The following is a 15669-nucleotide window of genomic DNA, read 5'->3' as shown; positions in this document are numbered from 1 at the left end:
CACATGTCAGAGTTCCCTGACGTAGTGCGGGGTCATGGGCTGAGAATGGAGGAGTCCATCCAGCTCATGTGCACCATCATGACTCAGGGTTTTGAACGCATGGGCTCCTCCACTGAGAATGTGGTCAACCTCATGGAGAGCCATATGCGGCATCCAGTCGGAGTGGATGCAGGAACAGCGCACTGACAGGCACAGAATGCATGCAATGCTCTGTAGCATGGACTGGTCAGTGGTGCTGATGGCACAAAGATGCATGGAGCAATGCAGTTGCGCCCCAGTTGGTGGTCCCCTCCAGTGATCTAGAGCGCCATCCAAGGGCTGAGGCAGTCACCAATGAGGATGAGGAAGGCTCCCCCCATGGGGCACCATCACCTTTGGCCTTCTTGGCCCCTCGGACTGAGAGACTATCTGTGCAACAGGACCCTGTGATAGAGGCTGCCCCTGCATGGACATCAGTGCAGCAGCCTCTGGCGGTGCCCCCACTAGCACCTTGAGGAACGACCGCCTCAAACATCTCAGCCACAAGCAGCCAGACGAGAGCACCTCATCCGAGGCCAAAAGGGAACACTGCGTAGAAGAGTCCGAGAGCGGGGGCCACCATGTTGGTGAGAGCACCGAGTGGTTCACACGGGTTTACTTCGCTTGTGAATGTGCACTTTGTAATTTATTAACATTGGAAATGTTGAGCCATGACTCCAGACATGTGAGCTTCCATCCTTTAATGGCATGACTGTAAAAGAGGGAAGAAGTGGTGAAGGGAAGCCGTGGTCTTTGAATGGGGACGGCGAGACCGCTGGGCAGATGTGCATTATGCATTGGTGGCAAAAGTGGATCTATTCAAGGTTGCGTCTTCAATGGAGCAGATTGGCTGTCATTGAGACGGAGTGGAAGCCTTTCCTGTTGATAAATCTCACTGGCTGGTCACTCGGTACCTTGATGGTGCTTTGGGTGCAATCGATGATGCCTTGCACCTGTGGGAATCCAGCGATAGATACAAATCCCACTGCCCCTTGTGCCTGCGAGGCCCCATCTGTTTGAGATTGTATGTACTGCCCAGCTCTCACAAATCGGGCATCAGTGCGCTGCAAGATTCAATGGTGTACAGCCGCTTTCGTGACACCACCAAGGTCCGCCTCTAAGGGCCTGCTTCAGTGCTGTATCTCTCTATGACTCTAAGGCCACAGTGACTTTTACAGCTACTGGCAGGACATAGTGGGCAGGAGGGAGGATTGGAGGGCTGCTAACGTTGTACCTCTGTTTAAAAAGGGAGCGAAGGATACACCGAATAGTTACAGGCCAGTCAGTCTAACCTCAGTAGTGGGCAAATTAGTGGAATCTATTCTGAGAGACAAGATAAACTGTCACTTAGAAAGGCACAGATTAATCAAGAATAGTCAGCATGGATTTTGTTAAAAGAAGATCTTGTTTGATCAACTTGATCGAATTTTTTGAAGAAGTAACAAGGAAGATAGATGAGGGTAGTGCAGTTGATGTGGTCTACATGGATTTTAGCAAGGCTTTTGACAAGGTCCCACATGGCAGACTGGTTAAAAAAATAAAATCCCATGGGATCCAGGGAAATGCAGCAATGTGGATACAAAATTGGCTCAGTGGCAGGAATCAAAGGATAATTGTTGACGGGTGTTTTAGCGACTGGAGGGCTGTTTACAGTGGTGTTCCACAGGGCTCAGTACTGGGTCCCCTGCTTTCTGTGGTATTTATTAATGATTTGGATGTAAATGGAGGGGGCATGACCAAGAAGTTTGAAGACGACACAAAGATTGGCCCTGTGGTAGATAGCGAGGAGGATAGCTGTAGGCTGCAGGAAGATATTGATGGTCTGGTCAGACGGGTAGAAAAGTGGCAAATGGAATTCAACATGGAGAAATGTGAGGTGACGCATTCGGGGAGGTCAAACCAGGCAAAGGAATACATGATTAATGGGAAAATACTGCGAGGTATAGAGGAAGTGAGGGACCTTGGAGTGAATGTCCACAGATCCCTGAAGGTAGCAAGACAGGTCGATAAGGTGGTTAAGAAGGCATATAGAATCCTTGCCTTTATTAGCCGAGGTATAGAATATAAGAGCAAGGAGGTTATGATGGAACTGTATAACTCATTGGTTAGACAACAACTTGGATACTGAGTGCAGTTCTGGTCACCTCATTACAGAAAGGATGTAATTGCGCTAGAGAGGGTACAGAGGAGATTTACGAGGATGTTGCCAGGACTGGAAAAATGCAGCTATGAGGAAAGATTGGATAGGCTGGGGTTGTTCTCCTTGGAACAGAGAAGGCTGAGGGGAGATCTGATTGAAATGTACAAAATTTTGAGGGGCCTGGTTAGAGTGGATGTGAAGGGTCTATTCACCTTAGCAGAGAGGTCAGTGACAAGGGGGCATAGATTTAAAGTGACTGGTAGAAAAATTAGAGGGAAGATGAGGAAAAACCTTTTCAGCCAGAGGGTGGTGGGTGTCTGGCACTTACTGCGTGAAAAGGTAGTTGAGGCAGAAACCCTCAACTCACTCAAAAGGAGTCTGGATATGCACCTCAAGTGCCGCAATCTGCAGGGCTACGGACCAATGCTGGAAGGTGGGATTAGAATGGGTGGAACGTTTCTTGGCTGGCACAGACACAATGGGCCAAGTGGCCTCTTTCTGTGCTGTAAACTTTCTATGACTCTACTGTGAGGTCTGAGGTCTTCCTCAATGAGGACACAAATCGCAGTCACCATTTGTCTGGATAGGCACAGTTTCCTGCAGCATTGATTCTCTGACATGTCCAGGTAGCTGTTTCTTTGACGGTACACTCGACGCTGAGGGTATGGCCACTGTTACCTTCCTGCCCCTCATTCCTCTCCTCTGCCCTCCACATGCCTGGGGTGTTGCATCTGCTCCTGAGGGTGTTGCTCCTCATTGCTATTCGTCCCTATCTCCGAGTACCTTAATCCCATCTCCAGCTGTTAACTTGCTTGCTGTCAGCTGCACTCACAATGCTTACTGGAACAACTCCCGCCACCCCAATGGCCCTGCAATCCCTGGAGAGTAACGACCCACTCCTCTGTCCAGGCACGCACAGACCACTTGCTCTGCTAACCCAGTGGCACCTGTGTGCCAATGGATGAGTGCCCGTCAGCCGTGCACCCTTTTATGGGCCCACTTAATAGAATAGCACGGCCATGACTGGCTCCCCGCTGTTCTGCCACCTCCTTCCACCTGGACTGTTTCTAATCCCTCGTGTAACCTGCATACCCCCACAAAAATTCCAAACTGGCTCTTAATGAGCTGACAACAAACTTGTTAGCAAGCTGAACTGGCCAATACTTTGAATCAGGCAGGTTTGCGGGTGCTGCCTTCTGCCTTCCTGAGCAAAATCGTTGACTGTCAGGATGAGGCAGCAAACTGGCACGAAGGCCGACGGCACCAATTTTCACACTTGCATGTCTCCGTACTCGCCCCCGACATGGGGTGAAAATCCTGCCCAATGGGCCGAATTAACCTTTTCTGTGCTGCATGATTCTCTGAGTTAGGTGGAAAAGAGTACATCTCACACAAATATTCAAAAATAAGGTCAATCAATATAGCACTGCATCCTGGAACGTTCAGATAAAGAATTCAGTGTAGCTACAAACCCCATTAAAAGGAGTCAAGAACATTAAACCATTCTGATTTATTTATCAGTACACTGACAACCTCAGTCAGAGGACAGATTTTGTAGGTGCAACTATTTCAAGGTTGGTTGTGAAATGCATTGAGGCAACATAGGGCAGCGGTGGAGGGCATAGGAGGCGGTGGCGTACTGGTATTGTCACTGGACTAGTAACCCAGAGACCCAGGGTATTTCTCTGGGGACTCGGGTTCAAATCCCACCACAGCAGAAGGTGGAATTTGAATTTAATTAATAAATCTGGAATTAAAAGCTAGTCTAATGATGACCATGAAACCATTGTCAATTGTTGTAAAAACCCATCTGGTTCACTAATGTCCTTTAGGGAAGGAAATCTGCTGTCTTTACCTGGTCTGGCCTACATGTGACTCCAGATCCACAGCAATGTGGTTGACTCTTACATGCCCTCGAAATGGCCGAACAAGTCACTCAGTTCAAGGGCAATTAGGGATGGGCAATAAATGCTGGCCTGGCCTGCGACGCACACCCCATGAAAGAATAAATTTTAAAAAAAGCTCTAATGTGTGTGACCTGGGCACTATACCATTGCATCTCATCTTAATGAGGATATTCTCAAACATAAACAGTGCTTGTTTGGATTTCACTAGATTGGCCAATAATGTACAGACTCACATCCTTCCTTTTCTTCTCCTCCTCCTTTCTCTTCTTTTCTTCTCTGATCTGCGCTAACCGTAGCTTTTTGCGTTCCAGCTCAGCTTTGAGTTCACTCTTGTCTGCCATAGTAGGGCACCTGAAAATAGAAAGAAATTGTGTCAGCTAGCTAATAAATCATAGCTGCTCTGTCCCAAACTGTGGTGCAGGTTGCAGTCCTTTTAACACAATAGTGGTAATGAGTAGATAGTGTGACAACATTCTCTATTCCCCCACAGGGCTAGTAATGGTGCACCACAAGCAACATAGTGGTGGCAACATTCTCGTCTTCATATCAAATGGAAACACAAAAATAGAATCAAGTCACTGAAAACTTACATCTGAGCCCAGCATGTCTCCATTGCTGAACCCAAGTATACCTCATGTTTGTTAGAGAGGAAGTAGAGAAATTAGTGAACTTCTACACAGCTGCTATGATTTCAGTGGCACTGAGTCACAGTCCTTCAAGTCCCAGAGCACTGACAGAGCATTTTAACATTCCCACAAATGCCTGGTCCAATGCAAGGGGCAGGTCAGGTGGCCTGGTGGATTTAGTTACTTTGAATGATCAGAAAGAAAGAACCTGCATTTCTGTAGCACCTTTCATAACCTCAGGATGTCCCAAAGTGCTTTCCAGCCAATGAAGTATTTTGAAGCTTAGTCACTGTTGCAATGCAAGAAACACAGCAGCCAATTTGTGCACAACAAGATCCCACAAACAGCAATGTGATAACGACCAGATAATCTGCTTTTACTGATGTTGGATGAGGGATAAATATTGGTCAGGATATCAGTCTCAGTGCTAAATCCCTGTTTGATTTCTGTGTTCTGCTTGAACCAGTCTTTTCTCTTGAATTCTTGTAAAAATTCAAAAGTTTTGGCTATTGTGTCTAATTCTGGGCACCGCACTTTAGGAAAGATGGCAAGGCCTCAGAGAGGGCGCGAAGGAGATTTACCAGTGATAAGTGGAGAGACTGGAGAAGCTGGAATTGTTCTCCTGACATTAAAGGTTAAGGGGACATTTGATTGAGGTGTTCAAAAGCATGAACAGTTTGATAGAGTAAGTAAGGGGAAACTGTTTCCAATGAGGAAAAAAGATTTTTAATGCAGTGAGTGTTTATGATCTGGGTCACATTACCTGAAAGGGCAGTGGAAGCAGATTCAATAATTTCCAAAGGGGAATTGATTAAATACTTGAAAGGGAGAAAATTGCAGGCCTATAAGAAAAGAATGGGTGAGTGGGATAATTGGATAGCTCCACCAGAGAGCCAGCATAGGCACAATGGGCCAAAAGGTCTCCTTCTGTGCTGTATGATTCTATGACTACAGAATGGGGCACACTTTCTGAGTCAGTGTATGAGTTGGGCTTGGTTGCTTGGTATGAGTCACTGTCATAGTTATTTGTAATGAGCACGCCTTTATGAATATATTGTTGGATTTGACTTCAGTTTTGGCTCCATTCCCTGAATGCATTCATGTGCTTTACTGCTTATGCATTTTTTTCAGAGCATCAAAGAAAGATTGTTTGAATTACTGTTTTACAAAATGAATTTATTATACAGTTCAATGAGAGGTTCATCCGTGCACAGGAAACTGCAAGTGACATTGGGTAATTAGACAGAAACAGCTCAGTGACAGCCGACAATTCAAGGCTCAGCAATGTCCACACCCTTTAAACATTCACTGACCCATTCACTTCACACAATAGATATTGGCAAATCTGTACATACATTATACAGCATCTTTCCCCTTAAAATCTATCTGTAATTTTCATTAAAAAATTAAAGGGAAGAATATTACAGTATAGCTTGTATCATACAAGTTTCAGAAATAATTCCACATATATAAATTCACGCAACTTAAAAATTACTTTTGCTGCAACAACAATTTATTCAGAGCCAGGGAATCAGAGCAAGCAAGGACTGGGCAATGCACGATAAGGTGAAATAGCAACAGTAAGGAACAGACTGGGACCACATCCTCTTGGATTGTAGAATTCATTTTTGACTTCATTTTGAGTTAACCCTTGGTCCTAAAAATAAATTCTGTATTTCACTGATCCTCATTGAGAAAAATTACATGAAAAGTGCAATGCACTGCACGACATATGGCAGGGAAAGTAATCTATGCTGATGCAGTACTACCTTTAAAGAGAAACGTCCTGAGGCCCTGGAATAATTTAATATGGCACCACGCCCTTCTATTTACAGGCTACTTGCTGCAATGCTGACACACCCTTTTTTCTTGCAAATCAACTATTCTAACAGAATTAACAGCATTATTAAGAATACATGCAAACTTCAAGTCGATCAAATCAGTGAACTCACTGCTCATAAAAATGGGTTATGATTTGACAGATTGCTTGTGGGCATGTGGATGGGGGGTGGGGAAGAGGTGGGGGCTATTTTAGATTTGTGAAAATGCTTGTGGGCAGGGGAATAAAACATTGCTTTGGCCAAAAGATAAGGAACAATTTCCGAACCCTAATATCCCACCTTTTTATTTTTCACGTTTTGTGTTCAGCTATTATTAAAATTAACACCCATCTATAACATATTAAATTCGATATGTTCCACACTCTCTACCTGGGCATCACCATTCTGTCACAGTCATGACTGCAGCTACACGGTTCTACCATTAGGAACTTACAAAGCCCTTCGAGAAGCTGCAGATCTCAATACCTACACCTCCAGCATTCCAATATACCAGGGGAAACCACTTCCTGATTTTGTGTGAGCAAAGCCACAGCAGAGTCACATAGCTACCATCTTTAATAGGACAAGGTTAGTTGCACAATTAAAGTACATCTAACTTCAATGTTACAGTACCCTAGTTAGAGCTTGTATTGCAAATGACTCAAGAGAAAGATCTCATGATAATCAAGCCCTATTCCCTCACTAGCTATCGATGAGTGGATAAATAGAGAGAGAGAATTAGACGGGATTGACTGTAATTTGTTTTGTTGAAAATTGGAGTTGCAGAAAAGCATGTCACACTCTCAAACATACCCTCCTCAAAAACTGCATCACTTAAAACCACACATTCATCTGCAAAGTGTAGCAGCCACATCACATAGGTACAACACTTCATTGAATATCCATTTTCCTCATTCATGGAATGTGAATCCAAACTTCCACACTGACTCTCCTCAGATCCTAGGCATCTGCCCTACACTAACTGCAGTCCATTATAAATACGAATTAAAAATTCAAACCTTAACTGAACTGAACAGTTGGATAGCACATTTTGACATGGGTGAGGCAAAAGTTTTTCAACACCTCGTCCTTCACATCCACCCTGCTGAAAATGAACTGAGCTGAATAGATGCCCAGTGCTACAGGAACTGCACAGTCAACACTGCAAAGTACAAAGCAATGATTAATCGATTTATTCCACACCCTCTTTCAATGTGTGCATGCTCTGGTGCCAAATCAGCCTTGCAATGAAGGTCTCCTGCAGACTCAACAAGAAATGGATTCAATGGAACATTTCAGGATTACACGTAACGGTGTATCCTTAAGTATTTGTACAACCCCTTCCCACTAATAAAAATCACCAGACTAAGGCTGGTTGCTTCATTTAAGGTTGCCATCTTCATAAGGTTGCTGGACCATGTGCTGTCATAATTCCTGGCAACTGCTCTCTCCACCACGACCTCCCCCCGCAACTGAGTGCACTGAGGAATAGGCAGCTTACAGAAATGTAATATTTCAGCATGCAAAATTCAGAAATGAGAAGGAGCCAATAACTTCAATTCAGATACCACTTAATATATGTTACTTTAAAACAAATTTAAGTTACAACATTAAAAAAAAAAGGGGATTCTGCATACAAACGCTGGAGGAGAGGTCCATTAGAATTAAGGACATTAAGCCCGACTGCCTGTTTCTTTTTCACAAATTATACCCACCTTCGCATTTTTCTCAATCCCTTGCTGGGCGTCAATCTTGTATCCATTTGAAGAACCCACTGCTAGAGACGAACTGGTGGTACAGGTCGGTCAAGCTGACAGTAAGATATGGGTTCACTCCTTCACTCTCAGTTGTGTTGACGTATCCATTACAAAACAGTATCAACAAAAACCCAAGACACAGTTACCTACCCAACCTCTCAGCTGGGAAGAAGCACATGATGCAAGGAGTGCAGAAGGGGACAAACAAAATAAGAAATGCTCAAGTTCACTCAAGCAAATCTTATTTAACTACAATATTACCACTGTATTCGATGCAAGTGAACTCCTCCCTGCAGATGTTGTCGAAATGACCGTTCACAGAGTTACATCTTCTTAAAGTAACACTGTCTTAATGCAGCACTACTGACAGCAGACATGCTAATGCTGCAATTCTAGAACAAAACGACACTCTTAACAAATAAAATATATGGACTGCTATATCAATTCTCAATTGGGGCAAGGCCAATTTTACTCAAGAGGAGTGATTCAGCGGAAGTGGACTGGAAACAGCTACTTGACGGTAAATCAGTGTCAGAGCAGTGGGAGGCATTCAAAGGGGAGATTCAAGGGGTTCAGAGTAAACATGTTCCCACAAAGAAAAAGTGTGAGACGGCCAAATCTAGAGCCCCATGGATGTCAAGGAGCCTAGAGGGTAAAATAAGGCAGAAAAGGAAAGCCTATGTCCGACACCGAGAATTCAATGCTACAGAAAGCCGAGAGGAGTATAGAAAGTGGAGGGGTGAAATCAAAAAGGAAATTAGGAAAGCAAAGAGAGGGCATGAAAGAATATTGGCAAACAAAATCAAGGTGAACCAAAAGATGTTTTATCAATACATTAAGAGTAAGAGGATAACTAAGGAGAGAGTAGGGCCCATAAAAGACCAAAAAGGTAACCTATGTGTAGGAGCGGAAGATATTGGTATGGTTCTTAATGAATACTTTGTGTCTGTCTTCATACAAGAGGGGGACGATGCAGATATTGTAGATAAGAAGGAAGAGTCAGGGCCAGATGAAATGTACCCCAGGCTGTTAAAAGAAGCCAGGGAGGAAATAGCAGAGGGTCTGACCATCATTTTCCAGTCCTCACTGGATACAGGTGTGGTGCCAGAGGATTGGAGAATTGCTAACGTTGTACCTCTGTTTAAAAAGGGAGCGAAGGATAGACCGAATAATTACAGACCAGTCAATCTAACCTCAGTAGTGGGCAAATTATTGGAATCAATTCTGAGAGACAGGATAAACTGTCACTTATAAAGGCACAGATTAATCAACTATAGTCAGCACGGATTTGTTAAGGGAAGGTCATGTCTGACTAACTTGATTGAATTTTTTGAGGAATTAACATGGAGGATTGATGAGGGTATTGCAGTGACTGTTGTCTACATGGATTTTAGCGAGACTTTTGACAAGGTCCCACATGACAGACTGGTTAAACAAAATCCCATGGGATCCAGGGGAATGTAGCAAGCTAGATACAAAATTGGCTCAGTGACAGGAAACAAAGGCTAATTGTTGACGGCTGTTTTAGCGACTGGAGGGCTGTTTCCAGTGGCGTTCCGCAGGGCTCAGGACTAGGTCCCCTGCTTTGTGGTATATATTAACAATTTGGACGTAAATGTAGGGGGAATTATCAAGAAGTTTGCAGATGATGCAAAAATTGGCCCTGTGGTAGATAGCGAGGAGGATAGCTGTCGGCTGCAGGAAGATATTGATGAACTGGTCAGATGGGCAAAAAAGTGGCAAATGGAATTCAACATGGAGAAGTGTGAGGTGATGCATTTGGGGAGGTCAAACAAGGCAAAGGAATACATGATTTGTGGGAAAGTACTGCGAGGTATAGAGGAAGTAAGGGACCTTGGAGTGAATGTCCACAGATCCCTGAAGGTAGCAGGACAGGTCGATAAGGTGGTTAAGAAGACATATGGAATCCTTTCCTTTATTTGCCAAGGTATAGAATACAAGAGCAGGGAGGTTATGCTGGAACTGTATAACTCATTGGTTAGGACACAACTTGAGTACTGAGTGCAGTTCTGGTCACCTCATTACAGAAAGGATGTAATTGCACTAGAGAGGGTACAGAGGAGATTTATGAGGATGTTGCCAGGACTGGAAAAATGCAGCTATGAGGAAAGATTGGATAGGCTGGGGTTGTTCTCCTTGGTACAGAGAACGCTGAGGGGAGATCTGATTGAGATGTACAAAATTGTGAGGGGCCCGGATAGAGTGGATGTGAAGGATCTATTCACCTTAGCAGAGAGGTCAGTGACAAGGGGGCATAGATTTAAAGTGATTGGTAGAAAAATTAGAGGGGAAATGAGGAAAAATATTTCACCCAAAGGGTGGTGGGTGTCTGGAACTCACGGCCTGAAAGAGTACAAGAGGCAGAAACCCTCAACTCATTTAAAAGGTACTTGGATGTGCACCTGAATTGCTGTAACCTGCAGGGCTACGGACCAAATGCTGGAAGATGTGATTAGGCTGGGTGGCTTATGTTTCTCGGCCGGCACAGTCACGATGGGCCAAGTGGCCTCTTTCTGTGCCGTAAACTTTCGATGATTCTGGTAGTATTAATGTTTATAATAAGAAAATATCTACACTTTTGGTTCTGTCATGAATTAATAATTTATATATATTAAAAAAATCAATGCACATAAATTTATTACATTTAGTAACAAAATAGTCAGACTGGTCGGTGGTCCTATTGCTGGAGGTCGGCGTGTGGTGTGCGTCAGCATGTTGTGGGAGGTGACCAATTGGAGGGTCTAATTACGGACTGTGGGCGTGATCGGGAAGCAGGAGATCGAAGTGAGGGCCCTATTTAAAGAGTGCTCGTCAGCTTTTAAAGTGGATGCATCCAGACAGAATCACCCCTGAAGAAATAGGCTTTCAGATCATTAACATGACATTTTGCTTGCGGCCCCAAGGTTCCCTTACCCCTCCCTGGAGGTCATGATAAAGCTGGTGTGAGCCAGGACAAGGAACATTTTTGTTTCCGGATAGTGGCAGGAGGAGGCCTGCCAGCCAAATAAAGGTGACATGGCTGGAGGTCGCCACAGAGGTGATCCATGGAAGTGCCTTTCAGTGGCTTCCAACTTGAAGACTTTTCCAGTTGAAGCCACTTGATGTGCTGACGGATGTCTGATGAAGCATCTGCTGAGATGAAGGATGTATTCCTTTGCCTTGTTTGAGGGGCCTCGGGAGACTTTAAAACAGGTGGCACAAAGTGAGCATCATGTCACACGCGAGCAGGACATGGAAGCAGAGGCAGCCGTGGGCAGTTCCCATCGGAAGACGGAGGACCGCTCCAGTCAGGCTTACCCGGCGAGAGATACTGAACCTCGGGAGCCATATACAAAGTGGGTGCCAGTGAAAGCAGCAATGTGTGGACATCTGTCAGAGCTTTGTGAGGCAGTGCGGTCCCTTATGCAAAATTGGAGGAGTCCATTCATGACATGAGCACTGCAATGTCTCTGGAATATGAGCTCCACCATTGAAAGGGTGGCCACTCTCATGGAGAGTTCACTGACTGGGTACAAGAGCAGCAAATTGGCATGAACAGAAGCAGCGATGGTGCATTGATGTATACACAAACATTCAGGTGTTCTCACGCACCTGGTCAGTGCAGGCTGGTCGCAGGGCAATAAAAGGGCTAAGGCAGGAAGGGATGATGTGGATGGTGCCACCGACCAAGAGATCCCATGTTCTGAAATGACCCCTCTGACTGAGGCACCTGAAGAACCTCATGCCTCCATGACTGAGGTTGACCTTGCATGAATGCAGCTGACAAAAACTGCGATCACGCCGTGACACCGAGGAAGGGCGGCACAAGCATCACAGTCACTGGGACAAGCTCTTGAGGAGCCTGCCTCCACATCTGCACCAGCTACAGGAAGAAAACTAGAGGGCAGAATTACACTGGCTTTTAGCTGGGTGCAGATAATAAACCCTTTTCTTAAATACACGCACTTTAATGTCACGAAAACTGCTGGGTGTGAAAACTGATTAACAGCCTCTGACACTGTCAAAACAGCACAAACCAAACCGGAAATGCAAGGTCTGTTACCCACTGTGTTTTTTTCAGGTTGTTTTTCTTCAGGTTTGCACTTGCTGATGTTCAATATTCAGTATATTCACACCTAATCTGTACTAATGCTTTGTCTTTCAACACACCATTAACATATTGTTTGCCTTTGCTCCGTGACCTTTTGGTCAGCTATGTGGCCTGGCCCAATCTGCACCTTCTCCTTTGTTATCTCTTGCCCAACCCCCACCTCACTTGTTTATAAAGAGTAAGAGGCAACTTGATTGAAACATATGCTTTGAAGGCACTGCCTGATGTGAAACTGAGCTGTTCGGGCCCAGACTACATTTTCAATTTGAAATGATGCTGACGCTGGTGAAGACCAGCGAAGTCGGACTCAGGGACGGTACACAGGAGTTAGGCTACACCCACATCTCCAAATTGGAGCTGGAAAAAGTCTGGAGATTAGCCAATGAAGTCCCATTACTGGCACACTGACTTGCCCCAGCATCCCACTCTGCTGCTCTGTGTGAAAATACACCAGCCAATCCTGACCCTCAGGCACAACTGGACATGAAGAGACAACAGTTACAGCGCAAAGGCGACTGAGGTTCTGGCAGGAACAGGAGAACATTCCATAGAAACACACACAAATAACATGAGACAGACAGACACACACCCCGAGACAGGCAGACAGACACACACATACAGACCCTGAGACAGACCCATACACACACAAATAGAGTCACTGACACAAACACACACCTCAAGACAGACAGACACACACAAACACCCTCTCCAAGACAGAGACACACACACACACACAGAGTCCCTAACAGACACACACCCCGAGACAGAGAGACACACACACAGAGGCTGAGTCTCCGCGCCCTCCCGCACTAACACAGCCACACACACACATGGGCTGCTGGAAGTATATTTGAGAGTCACCATTCTCCTTGTGCTGGATTGATGACACAGTGATGAAAGCATTTCTCGGTATTGAATCCACAGGCACAATTGAACAGGTTAAACCCCGCTGTGCTGTTGGGTAAAGTGACCAGTCTGAGTCACTGGCAGGGTGAATATCCTGACATGGCATTACGATGACATCATGCTGAACCCACCCTTGTTTCCCCAAGGATCCCTGATGAAGATGGTACCCAGTTGGCACTGACTACGGATTCCCACGCACTCCTCCCCCACAACAGAACAGGTGACTCCCTGTCTGAAGAGCTCAAGTCCACAAGAGACTGACTAACTCCTCTGCCAGATGTGACTCCTGCTGCCCTCATTTGGTTTTTGTTAAGTACAAGAAGCAGCTTGAAATGATATTAAAGACCATTGGCCTGTGTATTCCAAGATGTTTGTAACTGTCGTTAACTTTCACCTTGTCCCTTCCACCTGCTCCTCAATACTACAACAGTTAGCCTGAAACAAACTAAACACGAATGCCTGCACTTTTGCGAATTATTCAATCGAAGTTACTTGAACAATTGGTCAGAGTGCATCTTGCAGCATGTAACAGCTGATGCTAGTGTGTATATAATGCACAGATGAAGGAACCATGTATGTGTGAGATTTACTGGTACTTCCTTCAATTTAATATATTGTATTTGTTGCTCACAATATGGTTGTCTCTACATTGGGGATACAAAACGCAGATTGGGTGACCGCTTTGTGGAACACCTCCACTCAGTCCGAAAGCATGACCCTGAAGTTCCAGTTGCTGCCATTTCAACATACCCCCCACATTTCTGTCTTTGGTCTGCTCCAGTGTTCCGGTGAACATCAACGCAAGCTCGAGGGGCAGCACCTGATCTTTCGATTAGGCACTCTATAGCCTTGCGGAATGAACAATGAGTTCAATAACCTCAGAGCATGACTGGCCTTTTTATTATATTTTTCTATTTTCTAAATTATTTAATTTTATTTTATTTTTAAACATGTTTTAATATTTTTACAATCTTTTTTTGCATTTATTTCATTTCATCTTAGTTTGTTCAGTTTGCTTACCCACTGTGTTTTTTTCAGGTTGTTTTTCTTCAGGTTTGCACTTGCTGCTGTTCAATATTCAGTGTATTCACACCTAATCTGTACTAATGCTTTGTCTTTCAACACACCATTAACATATTGTTTGCCTTTGCTCCGTGACCTTTTGGTCAGCTATGTGGCCTGGTCCAATCTGCACCTTCTCCTTGGTTATCTCTTGCCCCACCCCCACCTCACTTGTTTATAATCTGTGACTTTTCTAATATTTGTCAGTTCCGAAGAAGGGTCACTGACCCGAAACGTTAACTCTGCTTCTCTTTCCACAGATGCTGCCAGACCTGCTGAGTGATTCCAGCATTTCTTGTTTTTGTTTCAGATTTCCAGCATCCGCAGTATTTTGGTTTTATTGTAATGCAAGGTCGGTGATTGACAGCTTCGTCGTGCAATCAGCAACGTTCCTGGAGGAACCAATCAGTACAGAAAGGCGGGCCCGCCACTTTCCACCCCAAATATTAAATAAATCATTTCATTTATCAATAAAGATAGGATTAGAAATAAAGAAGGAGAATTATTTAATGTTTAATGTTACAGTCGCTGGCCTGCATTATAAAGATGAGGAGATTCAGATAAAGGCCGAACAAACGCAGGATCCTTTCAGACAATAAACACCAATATGTTTTTTTTAAATCAATGTTTACTCCCGTTATCGGAGAATAAACTGGAAAGAAACTGACCTGAAGATCGAGGAGGGAGATCGCAACCGAGACAAATACCTCACCGAATGAAGCAAACAAACAACAGAGGAAGTGACGACATGAGGAGGGAGGATTGGGAGGATGGAGAGGAGGGAGGATTGGGAGGATGGAGAGGAGGGAGGATGGAGAGGAGGGAGGATGGAGAGGATGGAGAGGAGGGAGGATTGGGAGGATGGAGAGGAGGGAGGATGGAGAGGAGGGAGGATTGGGAGGATGGAGAGGAGGGAGGATTGGGAGGATGGAGAGGAGGGAGGATGGAGAGGAGGGAGGATGGAGAGGATGGAGAGGAGGGAGGATTGGGAGGATGGAGAGGAGGGAGGATTGGGAGGATGGAGAGGAGGGAGGATGGAGAGGAGGGAGGATTGGGAGGATGGAGAGGAGGGAGGATGGAGAGGAGGGAGGATTGGGAGGATGGAGAGGAGGGAGGATGGAGAGGAGGGAGGATTGGGAGGATGGAGAGGAGGGAGGATGGAGAGGAGGGAGGATTGGGAGGATGGAGAGGAGGGAGGATTGGGAGGATGGAGAGGAGGGAGGATGGAGAGGAGGGAGGATTGGGAGGATGGAGAGGAGGGAGGATGGAGAGGAGGGAGGATTGGGAGGATGGAGAGGAGGGAGGATTGGGAGGATGGAGAG

At 45.1% G+C, this 15669-nt stretch overlaps 1 protein-coding gene across 5 annotated transcripts in view; it reads right to left on the bottom strand.

Annotated features, from left to right (window-relative positions):
- Window positions 1-15089, bottom strand: part of LOC137358536 (cytoplasmic dynein 1 intermediate chain 2-like) — a 122227-nt gene extending 107138 nt beyond the window's left edge. Inside the window, exons 1-2 of one of the 5 annotated variants that reach the window (XM_068024469.1) lie at window positions 15016-15089; window positions 4299-4416 (exon numbers count right to left, since the gene is read on the bottom strand). In XM_068024469.1, the coding sequence (XP_067880570.1) occupies window positions 4299-4406 (108 nt within the window). In that variant the 5' untranslated portion in view covers window positions 4407-4416; window positions 15016-15089. Of the gene's footprint in view, window positions 1-4298; window positions 4417-7530; window positions 7615-8226; window positions 8347-12331; window positions 12430-15015 lie in introns of those variants that run through there. The other 4 variants (XM_068024470.1, XM_068024467.1, XM_068024468.1 and 1 more) reach the window with 4 other exon arrangements.
- Between the last annotated feature and the right edge of the window lie 580 nt (window positions 15090-15669).

This window comes from Heterodontus francisci, chromosome X (assembly GCF_036365525.1).
Source record: "Heterodontus francisci isolate sHetFra1 chromosome X, sHetFra1.hap1, whole genome shotgun sequence".
NCBI classification, from domain to species: Eukaryota; Metazoa; Chordata; class Chondrichthyes; order Heterodontiformes; family Heterodontidae; genus Heterodontus; species Heterodontus francisci.
This window is presented reverse-complemented; position numbering and strand designations above follow the sequence as displayed.